General features: G+C 44.1%; 2 protein-coding genes across 4 annotated transcripts; both read right to left on the reverse strand.

Moving 5' to 3' along the window:
* Positions 1 to 182: 182 nt before the first annotated feature.
* On the reverse strand, positions 183 to 10,653 carry LOC138617956 (zinc finger protein 91). Its single transcript, XM_069693355.1, has 7 exons — positions 10,332 to 10,653; positions 9,698 to 10,196; positions 7,740 to 8,707; positions 5,614 to 6,399; positions 3,086 to 3,163; positions 2,727 to 3,006; positions 183 to 1,958 (listed from the first exon to the last, which is right to left on the reverse strand). Exons 2-7 carry the CDS (start codon positions 10,185 to 10,187, stop codon positions 415 to 417), a joined length of 4,146 nt encoding a protein of 1,381 aa, XP_069549456.1. The 5' UTR covers positions 10,188 to 10,196; positions 10,332 to 10,653; the 3' UTR covers positions 183 to 414.
* A 3,373-nt stretch (positions 10,654 to 14,026) lies between these two features.
* Positions 14,027 to 18,057, reverse strand: znf576.2 (zinc finger protein 576, tandem duplicate 2). Of its 3 annotated transcripts, none has more exons than XM_069693331.1 (5): positions 17,982 to 18,057; positions 17,052 to 17,235; positions 16,817 to 16,932; positions 16,027 to 16,170; positions 14,027 to 15,835 (listed from the first exon to the last, which is right to left on the reverse strand). In XM_069693331.1, exons 2-5 carry the CDS (start codon positions 17,194 to 17,196, stop codon positions 14,999 to 15,001), a joined length of 1,242 nt encoding a protein of 413 aa, XP_069549432.1. In that variant the 5' UTR covers positions 17,197 to 17,235; positions 17,982 to 18,057; the 3' UTR covers positions 14,027 to 14,998. The 3 variants fall into 3 exon arrangements, with proteins under 3 accessions (XP_069549432.1, XP_069549431.1, XP_069549433.1); XM_069693330.1 differs by lacking the exon at positions 17,982 to 18,057 and adding an exon at positions 17,469 to 17,924; XM_069693332.1 differs by lacking the exon at positions 17,982 to 18,057 and having other exon boundaries at positions 16,817 to 16,927; positions 17,052 to 17,128.
* Positions 18,058 to 18,738: the final 681 nt, after the last annotated feature.

Below are 18,738 nucleotides of genomic sequence, written 5' to 3' on the forward strand. Positions count from 1 at the left end.
GTGTGTGATTGGAGCGAGCAGTAAGATAAAGCCTTAAAGCTTATTCACGTAGCAGTGACTAATCGGCACTGAGCAGGATACCTCACTCAGATATGAGGAACTTGATCCCTCAATAAGAGAAAAGTTCTCCACCAAATCATAAATCATAAAACCCCTCACACAAGTCTCCCGTTGTGACAGGATTGAATTTCTGCACACAAACTGCAAAATCTCTCGTTGCAGTCCGCCAAGGTGTGAATCCTCTGCAAAACTTAATTTCAGTCTTAACAGGAGCTCGAAAAGAAGTAGTGCGATACTAAAGACTCCAATTTGAAGAGTCATGTTTAACTACAGAGCATATTCCATAAAAAAAATTATTTCACAAGAAGCAGTTTACTCTACAGGCTGTAATCCACCAACGACATGACTTTGCTTTCATTCACTGTTATCTTGGCCCCTCTCGTTCATGCTGAACTGTTTCCTCTGCCCCTCCTCTTCCTCCTCCTCCTCCTCTTCCTCCTCTCTCCCGTCATGCGAGTAGTGCATCAGAGCCTGGTGTCTGTTCCTGGACGGGGCATCTTTAAAACGCAGTCCACAGTCCTCACATGCGTACAGAAGCCCCTCTCTGCCTGGGTTTGCTCCCTCTGACGGAGATTTGTGCTCATTTCCGCCAAGCGGGACGGAGCCCGGATGAGCGGCGGAAGAAGAATCTCCAGAATTCAGCCCAACACCGGTCGGAGGCAAAGTCCTGGGACGGCCAGGTGGACAACCACGACCTGCAGGACCTCGATACACCCCACCAGCTCCAGGCTCCCCGGCTTGTTCAGGAGCCAGCCCGTGGACTGTGCGGTAGTGGAAGCGGATCCCAGAGCGGTTGGAAAAGCCTTTCCCACAGACGCTGCAGATGAAGGGCCTCTCTCCCGTGTGGATGCGGGTGTGGATCTTCAGAGCTCCTGACTGGGTGAAACACTTCCCGCACTGGCTACAGCGGTAGGGCTTCTCTCCCGTGTGCGTCCTCTGGTGGGCCCGGACCCCTGCCAAATGGGGAAACCCCCTGCCGCAGAATCCACAGGAATATGGCCTTTCACCTGTGTGAATCCGCCTGTGGATCTTCAGAGCTCCTGACTGGCTAAAACTCTTTCCGCAGTCGGAGCAGGAGTAGGGCCGGGCGCCCGTGTGCACGTTGAGGTGGATGCGGAGGTTGCTGTGCGAGTTGAAGGCCCTGCCGCACTCTGTGCACAGGAAGCCGCACGGTTTGTGGGCGTGCTCGGAGCGCTGGTGCTGCAGCAACTGGGACGGTCTGGAGAAAGAGGCAGGGCAGTGCATGCAGGGATGCAGCGACAACAGGGTCGTAGCCGGCCTGCCTCTCTCCTCTTGTTGCTGCGTTTGTTTGTGCTGGTGGTGGCACACCTGAGTACAAGTGGGGAAGGAGTGCTGGCAGGACAGGCAGGGGAAAGGGCTGGAGGGCTGCGAGGACTGGGCAAGCTGAGGACACGGTAAACATGACGTTAAAGGGCAGTGGTGGTGGTGAAAATGATGATGGGCGTGGGTGTGAGAAAACGGGGAGTCTGAGCCTTCCTGGTGGCTCAGTATCTGGGCGCAGGTTTGTAGACCACGGTGGCAACACAAGCAGGGAAACATGGGGAGATGGGACATGAGCTCTGAGGACGCTCTGGAAGGAGGACTGTCAGAGTTGCGGTCTTGGCTCTGAGTCCTTCTGTCTGCGTCCCCACTCTGTGGTCCGCTGGACAACCTGGTCTCCAGCTCAGCCCTGGTGGTGCTGCTTGGTACGGTGGTGTCTGGTAAGCACAGGCTGCGGCTCACCGGAGCAGCCCGGCTCAGATCTTTGGAGTGGCAGGCCGCCTCAGAGAGTGGCGGCAAGGACAGAGTGTGTCTGGTTGGTAAAGTCTCGAAGGGAGGAGGAGGGGTGGAGTAAGGGCAGCCAGGGCAGGTGCAGGCAGGATGCACATGTAAACCCGCTGGAAAAAATAAGATGGTAGATTGTGGGTGACATTACGAGAAGGAGAATTATTATTTTACAGTTACTTGTATTTACAGTGATATCATTACATCCTTCAATATATTTATAATTATTTTCAATTTGCACTGCAATAGGTCTTTTTGCTCTACACTGCCACAGTTACCTGTCAAGGACAGGAGATTTCTCACTTGTGGTTTCCCTTTTTCTTTTACATTTCTCATCATTGGATGTTTTCCGATTCGATACGGACATGTCTCTGTTGATGAGTAATGATGAGTTGATGCTGTTTTATAATTAATATTTGACTAAATTGACCGATTTGACTCCAATTAATCTATATTTTAACTTAACAAATCATCTATTAATCACTGTGAAGTTCTTATCATTTCAACACTGAGGTCCATCCCGCCCTGATCCCAAGGAGGGAACTGTAGGTGAGTTCTGCGGCTCTCTGATCAAAAAAGTAAGGAACCGTGAAGCAATGTTCATTCATTGGGTCTCTAACGCTCATGAGGTCACTATGTCCTCCTGGTGTTCCAAGGTTCTACATTTCAAGAAGGAAGCAGGCGCCTGGACCTGGGACGGGAGGAAATAGCAAGATTCCTTGTCACTCCGTCTCTCCTTGATGGAGTAAACGTTGCTGTTTTGCCAACCATTGTGGTCTCCTGTGACTTCCTCACTCTTAACTCTTTGATGTCCATCGCGACAATGGTTACACATTTTTGCAAGTAAACAGGGGAAATGAATCTATTCGCTGAGCGCCCACCTTCTCTTCTGTCTCCAGCCTCTCCCTTCCTGAGTGATGCCCCAGGGTGCACCGGTCTGCCCGGTGCTGCCTCGGTCTTGTCCTGGGCCCGTCTGGGTGGCTGAATGGGTTCAAGTGGAGGAGCTTTGAACCCCAGAGCACCAGCTGCAGCACCTCCACCTCCTCCTCCTCCACCACCCCACACTGCGTTCAACACATCCGGCTGATGTTTTGAGGGGTTTCCAGACGTGATGAGGTCACCAATGAACTGGTGCATCTCCATCCAGGAGCACTGGCCATGCTGCGAGAAGCACATAAAGCATGAGTGTCCGAGAAGCTGCATGTGCTGAATGAAGCAACTCGAGTCTCCTTTATGTCACCTTAAGTTTGGAGCTACGTTCAAAAAACAACAACAGGGCCGCTAACTTACAGCGTCGCGACACTTGTCTTTGTCCATGAATTCAAACACGCGGTGGCGCCGGATCGATGACTCGGCTGTACGTTAATCGATTCGGGCAACACGGCAAAATCAACGACAGCAACACATGAAATAAAAATAAATACATGCACACGTTTGTCCTTACTTCGCTGTACATCGACCCTCTCCCCTCGATGCAGCTCACTTCAAACATCCCGTCAGCAGACATTGTGTTTCCGGGTGACAGGCGGGCGCTGAAGTCTTTTTTTTTTTTTTTAATTTTATTTTTATTTTTATTTTATCCTATACATATGTATCGTTCTCTTCCCTTAAATAAAAAGTAGGTTTAAAAATAAATATTAAAACCAATTGATAAGTACCACAGACAGATAAGCTTTACGACGCTTTTTTTTTTTTTTTTTTTTTTTTATCAAGTGTAGTTCACGGTGAAATCTGATTGATTGATTGAATGATTTAGATCCAGATCATTTGCATATAAATATGATATTTGTCGAATAATTCATTATCTGTAAACTGAGGTAGCCTTTGTTTTTGTTTTTTGATTTGTGGGAATTCTGCAAATCTCACAATTTTGTCAGGTAATATAGAGAAAAATAGTCATAATTAATATCAACAATAAATGTAGTAACACCCTACCAAAAGTCTGCTGTCAAAACACCAATGATGAAAGAAGTATTCAGATATTTTACTTGGACTGGACCAATAGGACCAGCCTTCCTCTTGGAGTGACCTTTGCTGGTTGAGGACTTCTGCGGAGGGTAACGGTGATCTTTAATTTCCTCTACTTGAACACAATCTGTGTGACTGTGGACTGGTGGAGTCCAAACTCTTCAGAGATGGTTTCGTAACCTTCTCCAGCCTAAAGAGCCAACAGATGTTAACTGAGGTCCTCACAAATCTCCTCTGTTCGTGTCCTGATACAATTTCACAAAGACGTGGAGAAGCTCAGTTTTGAAACCGAGCGCGCGCTCACGCCTGATGAACATCCCATTGATTGAAAACACCTGAGGTTAATTTCACCTTCAAATTAACTGCTAATCCTGGAGGGTCACACTTTTTTTTTTTTTTTTTTCCCCTCACAGATATGCAATATTGGATCATTTTTGCTCAATAAACAAATGATCAAGTTTCATTTCATTTCATTTTAATAAGTTCTCTTTGCATACTGCTAGGACTTGTGTGGAAATCAGATGATTTTCTTTGGTCATGTTATTCAGAAACATTGAAAAATGGGTTCACAAATTCTCAAGCACCACTCTACTTCCTACTGCAAATAACTGCGCGAGTGATGTCTGTTGGATTTTTTTTTTTTCTGCTAAAACCAACCAAAACCAAATTAAAGGAGGACCACCACAGTATTGAGATGCTATGCTATTGTACAAGAACTAAATCTCCATGCGATATGAAGGACATATTGTGATTTCTAATAGGATTTTCTGAGCAATGATAATCACCTGCTTTATATGATGGTATAAATCTTGATGAAACCAGGATGTTTTTGACATTTTATAGGAAAGGTTCAAGTTTAACTACATAAATGCGGCGAAATCTGTGGATGTGCAGTTGTTTCTGAGGTTTTTTGTTTCGTTTGATGAGAGCAATATCTCAACACATACATGAATCAAATTCAGTAAATCATTTGGTCACACCAATTCTCTCTCTCTCTCTCTCTCTGTCTCACACACACACACACACACACAAAAAAAAAACTACAACAACATATTAAAGGATTTTACATTGTGGACTAATCTTTATTTATCTTTTGAAAAACACCTAAATATACCTGAAGAAAGTATAGATTCAGCAAATGCAAATCCCAAGGTGACTTAATGTCATATTATTGATAAGGTCAAGTGACTCTACCAAATAATCTAAGTTCGCAGCTGAAGACTAAAAAAAATCCTGCATTTTTATTCAACTAAATAAACAGTTTAAAAAAAACAAGTATTCTGTTTCCCCCCACACAAAAACAAGGAAATAGTGGCAGACATCGGGAATATGAGTTAATGCCAGGAGGAATCCTGCACAGCATTGCATAGGCTTCTTCACTGTCCATTTCCCTTCGGTAGCCCAAAACGTCCACAAGCCCGAAACATCCAGAATGTAAATGAGAAAAAGAACTCGGAATGTTTGTTTAAATTACACAAATAATAGAAAAATCTTTCTTACACCGAAACAAATATCAGTTACAGCAGTTTTTAAGAGTATATTCATACATGTGGCAGAAGTAGGAATAGTTAAAGGACAACCCTACACTGACATAAAACCATATGATGGTCGGTGTCCTGACGAGACAGAAATGTATACGTTATTCATTAAGGTATAATTCTGGCTGTATGATATCACCTCCATTTTTGGTTGAGGTGGCTACAATTATTGCAAAATACAGTGTGTGTCCTTCGCAGGGTTGGGAATATGACCACGGAGTGAGTTTATTCTACATTTCTGTGACCTCACTGTATTTTATTTTTCCATATCAACTTCCATTTTAATATTGTCCTTTGGCCGCTTGTCGGCCAGTTGGCTCCATGTGGATGAGCACCAATCAAACTGAGGACCAGGAGACCGAGACTCCTTCTTTATATCTACTACCAGTCCAGAGGGTGCTGTCTGAGCGTTAACCGCGGGGTCTATTTTCAATTGCTTCCCTTCAGCATATAGATCTGTCTGTTCAGCGTTTGTTACAACAATCACTTTGCTGTCGTGGTTTTTAAGTTCTTGTCTGTCAGTACCATTATCCTGCCCTGAGATTTCAACTTCTTCTGGCTCGTGTTTAACAGGAAGAAGAGGAATGTTGGTCATCACAGAATCAGATGAGCTACACTTCTTAGACAAATCCAGAGGAGCTTCTGTATCCTGTTTAATCCCAGTGCACAGATCCAGGGGGGCGTCCAGCGGCGCTCCGAGAGCAGGCGAGAGAGCCGCTTGAGGCAGCGCCTGCATCGTTGGAACTCGTAGTGTCTGAGGGACTGCAGATGGTAGCCCGTTACTCTCAGATGCACAGACAGGAAGAAAGAAGACGAGGTTCATGCTTTTGTCAAGGGTTAGCTTCCATAACCCGGCTGATGGACCAGAGTCAGCAGAAACACCTCCTGTCAGAAGCTCTGGACTGCTGGAATCCTTCACTGGTGCAGCGGGGTCGTTCGAAACAGCGGCAGGCGCGGCGGCCGTGTTTGCTGCCGAGTTGGGTTCCTCTTTGAGCATTTTGGTCTGAGGCAAAGAGCTCCTCGAGGTCTGGCGTTTTTTGGGAGCATTCTGGAACAGGACAAACAACAAGAACATGCCCGTCATTCAACCGGCGATGCAAAACCAAAGTTGTGACACACAAATACGTCTGAAGACTTCCAAGTTTGGGGAATATGCTCACTCCCATTCATTCTAAGTTACGAGAAGATCGGTAGCACTGTCACGTCTGTGCAGTAAACATGAAGCTACCACCAGCAGCCAGAAAGACCGGAAACAGGCCAACAGTGAGGCTGGCCTCCATCCACGCGTAGAATCCACCTACCGATGGACTAAAGCTCAGGAACATCCGGAAAATGAATCAACGTATTTTCCAAATTGCCTAAATTGATACAAGTTTAAATCTCAGTGAAAGTTCATTATAAAGGCGATGCCTCTGCCTATTGGTGTGGCCGAAGTCAGGCCCTCCAGGATTTTGCCGAGTTGTTTTGTGATTGTTGCAATCAAAAATGGTTCATTTTGCAGTGTTTTTTTTTTTCTCAAAAACTGCGATGCAATCTGTGAAGTTTTTTTTCTCGTTATAAAGTTGCAAGTCGAGGAGACAGAGTGGATATTTTTCCTAACTGCTACCTAATAAAGAAGGAGTCACATATAATCACTTCCAATGATAATAAGCATACTGCACATAATAGAACTACACAGACGATATAACACCTGAATTTACTCTTGGAATCATGAATGCAAGAGATTTACAGTAGATAACCAGATTCCTAATGTTTCGTGTAAACGTTAAAATAATATCAAAACCAAGACAAGACCTAAAACTGAGACATTAGTACACATGTAAACGCCTGATCCAGGTTTCTAATCCGCGGTTGGCACAGAAATGAATCTCTGAAATGTTAAGAAATCCCCTGCACACACAAACACGGACACTACTAGGACCATGCATGTCGAAAAAGAATATAAGTAGGTTTCTGTTGTTGCATTTAAATTCGATATCATGAATAATGGTCAAAACCAGGATCCTGGTAAACTCAAGTCATTGCAAAAAAAAAAAGGCTCATACGAATTTTGCACATTTTTTTGTTTTTGAAAAAATGTTCACCAGAAAGTCACATCTTGAATGTTGATGTTTCCGGGAGCATTTAAAATCCACCACCAAAGAAACGTGCCCTCTCACCCACACCGCTACGTGACAATAATTTACCAGCAGCTGAAGCGGACGACAGGCTCGGTCACGGATCACAGAGTTTGTCCAATTTTCGTGTCTGTGCTTAAACTAAAACTAACAACTGAGTGGAAGTGGAAATCTGCAGAGTAAAGTCTTATATGACTTCAATTAAAATGTAAAAAAAAAAAAAAAAAAAAGTGTCACGCTCCTTTAAAACGCTTACATGTCCCACACTCACCGCAGGCTGAGATGTTTGTCCACAGGTCTTGAGGTGGCTGTCGTAGTTCTGCTGGTGGGGGAAGCCCAGTCCGCAGCTTTGACACAGGCAGGGTGACTGGCCAGCGTGACCGCCCATGTGGGACATCAGCAGCAAGGCCGACCGGAACCCCTTTCCACATTCGGCGCATTTCAGCACCCTCTGGTGGGCCCCGGCGTGGTTCTTCAGCTCCTCTGAGGTGTCAAATATCTGTCCGCACTCCAAACATCTGATCTCGTCCGGCGTCTCGTTGGGCTCCTGGTTGCCCCAGCAACCGGTGTCCTTCTTGTGCTGCTGGAAGTCCCCCTGATTGAGAAACTCCCTCAGACAGGCCACGCAGTGAATGCGTTCGGGCACACACTTGTGTTGGCGGTAGAGCGTGGCCAGGCGGAAGTGGCACCGGCATCGCACGCACGTGTAAGGCAACAAACCCAGGTGGGAGAAGCTGTGTTTCAGGAGGGCGTTCTTCGTGCTAAAGGTCTTTGGGCAGTCTGTGCATTTGAAGTTGCAGTGGCACACTCTCCTCTGGTGGCGCCGGAGGGATTTTTCAGACGAGAAATTGCGGCCGCACACTTCGCACGCAACGTTCACCGTGCATTTGTGTAACTGCACGTGATTCTCGCAGTCCTTCAGGGAGGTAAACACACGTTTGCACAGGTCACACTCGTAAAACTCGTCCTCGAAGTGGGTCCGAGACAGGTGGTCCTTCAGGTCCTCCTGCGACTGAAAGCCCAACGGACAGATGCGACACCGGAGACGTTCCACTTTGGCCCGGGCGTGCGTGCGCAGGTGGACGCGGTAGTTGTATATTTGACAGAAGCGCTTCCCACATTCGGCACAACAGTACGGGCGTGCTCCTGTGTGCAGGTTCATGTGGTCTTGGAGCTTGAATTTGGAGGACAGCTGGAGATCACAGACGCTGCAGCGGGAGTCCTCCGAATGACCCGACTCTGTGGGGAAAGAAAAGGAAATCCAGCGGATGAGAGTAAATAATGAGTGTCAGGCAGGAGAAACTACGGATGACAACATGATCACTATTTTTATTAATCTGATCTATCTCCGATGGACTGAAGCATCCATTATCAGTGTACTTTTGGTATCAACTCATGTCAGTTTTGAAAAGTTAAGCCTGGTGATATGTGAATAAATCCCATGAAAAGTACTTTTACAATTTCTCAAATCGATCAGAGGGTTTTGGCCTATTTGTTCTTACTTAACGGCAGTCAATCGTTAAGTCCTTTTTCTTTTCTTTTTTATTTTACTAAAAAAGTTTGAAATTATTTTGTTTGTTGGACTTTTACAGTGAAAAAAAGTGAGCAGCACATAGTCATTCAGCAAGTATGCGCCCCATTTGATGACAAAAAAAGGTCAAAAACTACATACATTCATAAACATACATTCTCTTATTAGAAAGTAAGGAACTATTGGTGATGCTGCTGCTGCTTGTGATGTGGTCTTGGTAAAAAAAAAATGGTTGGCATCATTTCAACCATAGGTCTTTCAAATTCCATATAATTGGGCCCATGCCATTCAATATACAGTAGCAGTATTTTGACGGTGGCAGGTCGTTGTTGAGGGGTGAAAAACGGGTGAGCAACATATACTTTTATTTGACACAAAAGCTAAAGATTTCCAAAACAGCTGAATATATGTGTTTATCGTGGTGTGAAAAACCCTGAAAAAGGAAAAGTATCAAAATAAATCACGTGTTTACTCTTCGAAAACAACAACAACATCCAAAACAGGCTAATTTACTGCTATTATGTGACTTCCCCTCCCCCCCCCCTAAGAGTGTATTAGTAAGGATTGCTCGCCTATCGCAAGTAAATCTGAATGACTTGCGAGTCGCGGCTTGCACCTGCTTGTGCACTGATATCAGTAATGGTCAATACGTGTGGGTGCGTATGTGGTATCTATAGCCTGTGGCAAATCAGTCATACCATTGCTGAGCCCCTCTTCTTCCTCATCATCCTCTTCCTCATCCTCCTCATACACCTCTGAAACGTCGCTGTCGTCCGAGTCATCCTCCTTTTCCTGCCGCACTTCTGTTGTTCCCTCTCGGGCAGCGGGTTCGTCAGCTTTCGGTTCTCCTTCTTCCTGCTCGGTGGTCAGCGGGTCGACGACTGCGGGTTCTCGTCCGGCCGTGGGATTATCTTGCACGCTCAGTGTTGACTGTGTACACGGTGATATCTCCGCCACAGAAAGCACTGCGGTTTGTTGGGCGTCTGAGGGCTGCCTTTCCGCACCTTCTTCTTTCCCATCCCTGGTCAGCCGTCTTTGCTTGTGCGAGGCCGAAAGTGAGGCGGGAGAGTGGTTGGGTGGGAATGACTCATGAGGTGATGCTCCTCTATCAGAAGTCCCCTGCGGCTGCAGGATGTCCGGAAACCCCAACTCTGTCAGCTGGATGTCAATGGTGTATTCAATGGACATGACTGCTGGCTGAGGAGTTCATGAAACGCAGACGTGTTCAATCAACATCTTACATTGACATCGAGAATTTAAGACTGTAAACATGCATCTATTAATAAATATAATAATAATAATAATAATACAGATTTAAGACAGTGCCCTTACCTGTCGAGCGACTACATCTGTATTTAAATATGTTAGTCAGCCTTCGTGGAAATTCTTTCACGACACACCTTAAAGCATTGTTGGCCACCTCGCTCACCTGGCAGCAGGAACTGATGATGGAAAGAGTAGCTTCACAAGCCGTTTACCCGATATGTTAGCTTTTTTTTTATTTTAAAATTACAAAGCAAATGAGACGCGTAATTTGTACGGGCAAAAAAATATATATATAACATTCAGCAGCACGCCGTGGAAATAGAGGGATAATTAGCTTGGTAGACAGCGACAAACGAACTACTACTGCAGCTCATACGCATCGTTGTATTGGGAACAAGAAAGGAAAACAAATGAAGCAGCAGAAAGAAGAGGAGGGAAACGCGCTGGGGCGCTCGAGCACACCTGGCGTCTGGGAGTGGTATTACACGTTATATCACCGCACAGATGTGCGTACATGCGGAGGAGATATTTTATATTAACCAAATAGATCAAATTTTTTTTTTTTTTAAATAGGGTGACAGATTGTCAAAAGATTTTATTTTTTTCGTTGACTTTTAGACAGAGGAGACCGGAGCCAGAATACAAGTTAAAGGGTTTAATCAGCAGTTGATTAATCTTGTACAAGAGGAGCGTTTTAACAATGCACCGACATCATGTGGTTACAGAGTAAAAGGCTCAGAGTATGAGCGTTTACAGTCAGCATTTATATGTCTCTTGTGGGCGTGGTCCTCGTCGACTCAGACGATACATTTCTCTTCAGGCTGAGGCCTTGGCCTTCACAATTATCTATTCGATAAAGGGCCTGTTATTGACTACTTGATGAAAATAACAAGTTGCACAGCGGTGAGCCATCTCTACACGGGCACAAAGAGTTGTTCAAGGACGTGTCTCCACGTATTTTACCATATAAAAATGAAATTCTTATAACACGGATGCTTGGTAATTCAAATTACTTTTACAATGTAAATCTCTTATTGTCTATTATCAATGAAAAAAATACTGACAGTATTAACAATAGTTCTAACTGCTTTGTTTATTACTGGTTTAATAAAAGCATCAATCATGAAAAGTAATTAAGTTAATTTACTCAAGTACTGCGGGCCTACTTGAGTATCAGAGATTACAAGACTTTAACCACACCAGTCTGGATAAAGTACTGCCAACTTTGCACCAGCATGTTAACTGCCCCACCCAGAACAATAAAACCCCGGATCTCCTGTATGCTAATGCCATGGATGCATACAGTGCTACTGCCCTTCCCCCCCTTGGTAGATCAGATCACAACCTGGTCTTGCTGACTCCAAAGTATGTTCGTCTGGTGCAGAGGCAGCCTGTAACCACCAGGACTGTGAGGAGGTGGACACAGGAGGCTAAAGACGCCCTGCAGGACTGCTTTGGGTCCACGGACTGGGATGTGCTGTGTGGACCACATGGGGAGGACATCAACAGCATGACGGACTGTATCACAGAATACATCAAATTCTGTGAACGCACCACCGTACCATCCCGGACTGTACGCTGCTTCCCCAACAACAAGCCGTGGATCACCAGTGACCTGAAGATGCTTCTTAATAAGAAGAAAGCAGCCTTCAGGTCTGGGGACAGGGAGGAGCTCAGGAGAGTGCAGCGCCACCTGAAGGAGAAGCTGAGGGAGTGCAAGGACTCCTACAGGAGGAAGCTGGAGGCAAAACTCCAGCAGAACAATGTGAGGGAGGTGTGGACCGGTATGAAGGAGATTACTGGGTTCAAAGGGAGAGAGAGACAACCAGGGGGCTCCCTGGAGAGGAACAATGAGCTAAACTGTTTCTTCAACAGGTTTAGTTCACCGCCCTCATCTGTCTCCTCCACACCTCACACCTCCCAAACACCTCTGCTGCCTTCCCCCCTCCCCCCTCCGTCCCACCTGGTGAGCTGCATGGACACAGAGCCCTCAACTCCAAAGGGCTCTTCCACCATGACCCCCCTCCCCCCCTCTCTGTAACGACTGGCCAGGTTAGGAGACAGCTGGAGAGACTCCACCAGCGCAAGGCTGCAGGACCTGACGGCATCAGCCCCGGGGTCCTGAAGACCTGACGCCGTCCAGCTGGCTGAGGTCCTACAACACCTCTTCAACCTGAGCCTGAAGCAGGAGGAAGTCCCGGTGCTGTGGAAGACGTCCTGCCTGGTTCCTGTCCCCAAGAAGACGACTCCATCTGGCCTCATATTGGATAATCCTGTCCACCCTCTCCACCACCTGCTGCAGGGACAGCGGAGCACTTTCTCCAACAGACTCCTCCAGCTCTGCTGTCACAAGGACAGATACAGGAGATCATTCCTACCGACCGCAATAAGACTGTACAATAACTCACCTCTGGCAAAATCCATCACACAACAATAACACTGTTGTCTGTTTTTCTTGGTTGTTTAAATATAAAAAATAAAAAACAACAACTTTGCACTATTGTTTAGTTTTAATTTAATTATTCTATTTTATTTTATTGTATATACTGTGCATTTTTATATTTAATATTTTTTTTACTGTTGTTTTATTTCTTTCCTGTATCTATAAATGCTGCTGTAGTGAGAAAAAAAAAATCCCCTTGGGGATTAATAAAATAACTATCTATCTATCTATCTATCTATTATAGAAAAAGTCCAAAAGATGAAAATAGATTTATATGTCAGAACTTTCTTTTTTCTTCTTTTCCCTCCCAGTAATCATGACGACCCCTCAGATGCATCTGCTGTCTCTTTATATACAACTGGATATAAAATAGCAAGAACACTACCATGCTGCTCTTAAAATCAATTAAATATATAATAACATATAAGTCAGAGGACCAAAATAAGTACCTTCACACCTTATTTTGCTACTAATGCTTATGTCTAGTACTGTGCAGTACTTTTACTTGCAATAGAGCAATTTAAGGATCTGAATACTTCTTCCACCACTAAATTGCATCATATTTTCTAGGTTCATTATTCCAAATAACAGTATGTATATTAAAATAGTAAGTTAGATGTAGCAGAGAATCAGAAGTACATGTACAAATTAAATGAGTTGACTTATTCCACTGTAAGTGTCAGATACAATCTTGTTTGAGAAATATAAAATATATAAAAGAAAATGACATTACCAACACACATGCCATCATTATTATGGATTATCATGTGGTAGAAAGTTTTTGAAAACATCTGCACATATTTATCTCACATTCCATCAACTCTCTTCCATTCAAGTGCTCATACAAAATCCTATTACCGTTGTGTGACAGTAAATGTTTATTATGTATTCATTAACATGATTACGACATAAGAAAACCAAAATGATGACACGCTCCAACTATATAGGACATACAGAAATAAGTTAAAATAGTGAGGTTAAACATGATCAATATTTTAATCAATACTTTGAATCGTGTCCAGGCTCACTATTGATTTGCTTTAATGGATGAGCTGCCCAACAGAAAAGATGCGCAGCGACCAAATCGGCACATCAGAGAGCCAAACTGCTGGCTTTCTAAACAATGTAAAATCTTTCTCCTGCAGCCTTTTAAAAATACCAGGCATTCTTAATATAAACTACTAAATAAGACGGTAATACCATTACCATTTGACGTCCAGCGAGTCCCGTCCTAAAAACGCACGTCGTGTGATCGACACAAACAAGCCACTAGGACGTGTTGGTGAATTAGAGGTGAGAACAAAGACAAGAAGTCAAGTTATTTCTTCAGCAGCCTCCCTCAGGACAGCATTTTATTATTACATTTTTGCAGTGTCCAGACACATTGCAGTGGGGGAGCGAAACAATCCAATCAGTGAGTAACATGATATACACAGTTCCTTATGGGGCATTAAAAAGCCGTGAGTCCCACTTCAGAAATGTCAGACATGAAATATTATTTTTGAAAAGTGAAAAAATAAAGGATAAATTTGAGCTTAAGACAAATCAGGATTATAGTGGATCATTTCTGCCCACATGCCAAAACACTCCACATTGAATCTGAAGCACTCAGGCAAAAATATTTTTGCAGAACATAATCATGGTGTCTTAAAATTCTTCCTCAATGAGACTTAATTTTGAAATTAAGTCAAAATGTTAAGTGTAAAAATGCACAATATGAACCAGAAGCTGTACATAACACATTTGTTTTGACAAACTGTCTACACATTCCAACATAGTATCTCTACTAGGCATCTAATTTACTCCAAAACTTACAAAAAAAATTTATTTACCCAATCGGTTTTGGTAAAACAAGAGGAAAAAACAAACAAACAAAAAAACCATAAAAACTTTTTTTTAAACCACAAAGTGAGTTGAACAACTCAAGACACCAAGTAATAAAAAGTCATACCACACGCATTTCACACTAAAAAAAAAAAAAATTAAATCATTTAAAAAGTTAATCAAACAGTTTCGGCTTTTATAAATAAACTATGAAAAATGGTGTAAAAGATGGATTTAACATTTGGTTAGTCAATTTAGGAGATGTGCGTTTGTCCAAACTTTCAACAGATCATAATCAAACTCAACTTTAAATCCAAAACTCGCTAAAACTCGATTTTCAAAACCATTCCAAATTCATCCGGAATAGCATCTGGAGTAGGAGATCTCCAAAGTTAAAAGAAAAAACAATTCAGGACTAAAATCTTCAAAAAAAACATAATCTTTCCGCAAGGTCCCCATGTCTCAATTATCTCTTTGCACTTGGGTTTTCAGGCTTTTCCTCTGGGTGGCTTTTCTGGTGAGCTTTCATGGTGCGCTCGCGGCCAAAGCTCTTCCCGCAGGTTGGACAGGCGAAGCGGCCGACGGCGTGAGCCCGAGACATGTGGGCGTCCAGCTGCTCGGGACGGGCGAAGCTCTCCTCACATTCTTCACAGGGATGGGCTTTCCGCGGGGTGTGCTTCTCCTTCTTGTGAGTGCGGAGCTGAATCAAGCCGGGGAACGTGAGCTCACATTCAGGACAGGGGTGCTGACGGGTCGGAGTGGGGTCTGCTTTGGGTTTCTTCTCCTTTGCTTGACTGTCATCCTCGGGACTTTTTTTATCTTCCGTTGCCGATTTGGGTGCCGCTTTTGGAGGACGGCCGCGCTTCGCTCCGGCTGCTTTTCCTTTTTCTTCTGCTGGGATTTCTGCCGACTCCGATGTGCTGCTGGCCTTCGCGGCCTCCTCAGACACCTCTGCCTCATCCTTCTTTTTCCGCTTCCCCTTTTTCTCAGCAACCGCCGGGTCTTCCGCTTTGGAGGGTCGTCCGCGTTTCTTGACAGACGAAGCGCTGCCGTTGCATTGCTGCCCTTCAGGGTACTTCTCCTGGTGCTCTACCAGCTCGGCTTCGGCGTCGAATCCTTGACCACACTTCTTACAGCGGTGGGTTTTTGCAGAGTCCTCCGGCTGTTCTGCAGTCTCTGCATCCGGGCGGGGATGCTGGGTCAGGCGATGAGCACGCAGCAGTCCAGCACTACGGAAGGTTTCATTGCAATCTTTACAAACCATCTGTCTCTCTGGACACACCTGTCTTCTATGGGATGTCAGCTAAAAAAAAAAAAAAAGGCAAGAAGGAAAAAGTTACATAGAAACATTAAAAACAAACTAAAATGTACAGTTCATTTGCTATTTGTAAAAAAAAAAAATAAAAAAAAATCATTTCAATATTCACCATACGGCCCTGGGCTTTGACATTCACCGTGTTATTGAGTTTTAAAGCAAACGTATATTATACTCACTTCCGAGAATGTTTTAAAGCTCTCCTTGCAATGAACACATTTGAAAGGCTTGTCATCCTTGCTGTGTGTTGGCTGGTGCTGCGTCAGTTCCTCAGATGACAGAAATGTGCGGTCGCACACGTAGCATGTGAACAATGTGTTTCCCTGGAAAGAGACAAAATACAGAGGAACCAACGTTTTTACACAAAGAGTTATTAGAGGACAAGTGAAAAACGGGAGCTGATCTTGGGTTACTAACAACTCAAATACATAAAACGTATTTACCGCGTAATCTCTTGAAACAGTAACATCCATATATGTTACACACATTTTCAAACATCCATCACAATATTACAAAACATCTTACTCAAAACAACTGTGGGCTCGTTGTGTCTTTTAAAATGTCTTTCTTGTATTGCTACTCCATTGAACAACGGGTGCCTGAAGAATACAAACCTGCTTCTTCAACTATACGAGTACTCTCACACCAAGATAATTAGTGAATGGTGAATAAAAAGGGGGGAAAAAAATAAATAAATTTAAAAAAAAATCACTGTCATGAAAGTTACAGTGTCGTTATGTCGGGTTGAACATAGATTTCGATGATGAAACCAACACCAGTCAAAAAGCAAATTCAGGCATTAACGAGCAAACAGCATAAAGGTTCGGTTAGGTAGTTACTTTATTAATCCCCGAGGGGAAGAATTTTTTTTCCGCTACAGCAGCATGCAAGAAGCAATAAGACAATAATAGAATAATAGAAAGCAATAAAATAGCAGTTAAAAAAAATCAAATGTAGTGCGAGTCTCACCTGCTGAAGCTGTTGCTTGTACTCTTCCCGGTGGCTCTTCTTCATGTGCCTCTCCTTGGCTTTGGCACTGCAGAAAGTGATGAAGCACTGGAAACACTGCAGATTCTCATGCTGGTCTGAGAGGACAGGTGAAGATCACAAAGACAACGTTAGTATGTTTGGGTTGGTTTTTTTTTTTGTGTGTGTGCCACTTTCGGGACACAGAATGAATCTCGTGACCACTTGATCCCCTTACAGGACTGGACGGAGGGGGCCGGAGGTCCGTTCAAAGTGACGGGTTTGTATGGCTCGGCTGGCTTTTCGGGGGGAGCTTCTGGAGGCGGATCCGGCAAGCCCCGTCCCATCACTATCTCCTCTATGTTCAAAATTTCAGAGTCCATCCCGTAGGTACAGAGGCGGGTTCCCAAGTCACAACTTTCCTGGATTCAATTAAAAGAACGATGCAGAAACAAATGAACGACCGACACATTAAATATCGCAGGTTTGATTAACAGCGGGAAACACAGCGCTGTTATTATCATCATCATCATCATCATCATCATCACCACCGATCACACTCATAACTAGTTATGGTCCCGCAGCCAACATATGGAAATCACTACTGCTAGTCTAAGATGAGGTAAATAATAATAATAATAATAATAAATAGTACCGTTTTTTAAATGCACAACGCGTGAAGCCTCGGAGGATGTTTACTATCGGTGCACTCAAGTTTTAGCTCCTGCTGGCTAACGTTTAGGCCGCTACAGCTAAGCTAACTAGCTCCACGCGAGTCTTCCGGCCGCGCGACAGAAACGGACCCGGTGGAAACGGACCCGGTCGGTAAACGGAACAATTTGCACAACAGGCAACAGCTTCACTTTAAACGTGCGAGCGCGCAGCCGACGCCGATAACAAAGTAAGAAAAGCTACTCAAGAGAGCGGGATAACGCTGGCTCGCGGGCTAGCTCGCGCTAACAACACTGGCTCTGCCATTCAAAGAAGACTTCCTCGAGCCCTTTTCTCTTTTTTCTCCAACACACTTTTAACTCTTTGTCCGGCGCGTGCGCGCAGCCGCCGTGAAACAAAACACGCGAGAGCCGCGTTTAACCGCCTCTAACCGACGGCACGCGGCGCGAAGAAGAAGAAGAAGACGGTTGAGCGGAGCCGTTACTCGTTACTGAACCTCTGCGGCTCTTTGAAGGGAGTTTGACTGAGCGAGAGTTTGACCTCACAGAAGTACAACCGCTAGATCGGACACTGCTGCGCGTGCGCGTGTGTGTGCGTGCGCGCGGTTGTAATAGCCGTTGGTACAACTAAGATGGCTGCCGAACAGCAACCGGAGAAGTCCTCGGTGTTTTGTTTTTTTAATATATATATCGAGACAAAACATTCAACAAAAAAAAAAAATTTGAGATCAGACAAGTTTGATCTTCGCTGACACGGAGGACCAAGTCTCTGTTGTATAGAGGGACAAAAAAAAAACAAAACAACCCTTTTAATATAAACGAAGCGCTTTGCGTGCAACGATTTTACCCGCAAGACTTAACGTGATATAATAGATGTTGTTTTCCGGATGTTAGTTGGTGTTACATGTTCAGATAATGTACCGAGAAATAAAACCAGCCGCAGCACGAACAGCTGAACCTGAACGGAAATGAATTTGAACCGTTTTTAAATACGTCTTTTCTATATTGTCTGATTCTATGTTTGATTTTTAATCACGTGACCCAAAACGACTTCTATAAAACTACTTGTCATTTTAATGTTTTTATATAATTCTCTCTCTCACACACACACAGTGTAAATTGTGTCCTATTTTACCAAAAACACTTTTCACTTCTTTAAACGAACAGATGCCCTTTTCTGACTTTAATGCACCTTTTACACCATTTATTTGTACAATATTTCTCTATAATATCTGAAGTATTTTTTTTTTTACC

The sequence above is a fragment of the Brachyistius frenatus genome, unplaced genomic scaffold, assembly GCF_029030835.1.
Source record: "Brachyistius frenatus isolate BFR_SWC_R1_liver_20210118 unplaced genomic scaffold, ASM2903083v1 Contig_14, whole genome shotgun sequence".
Lineage (NCBI taxonomy): Eukaryota > Metazoa > Chordata > Actinopteri > Embiotocidae > Brachyistius > Brachyistius frenatus.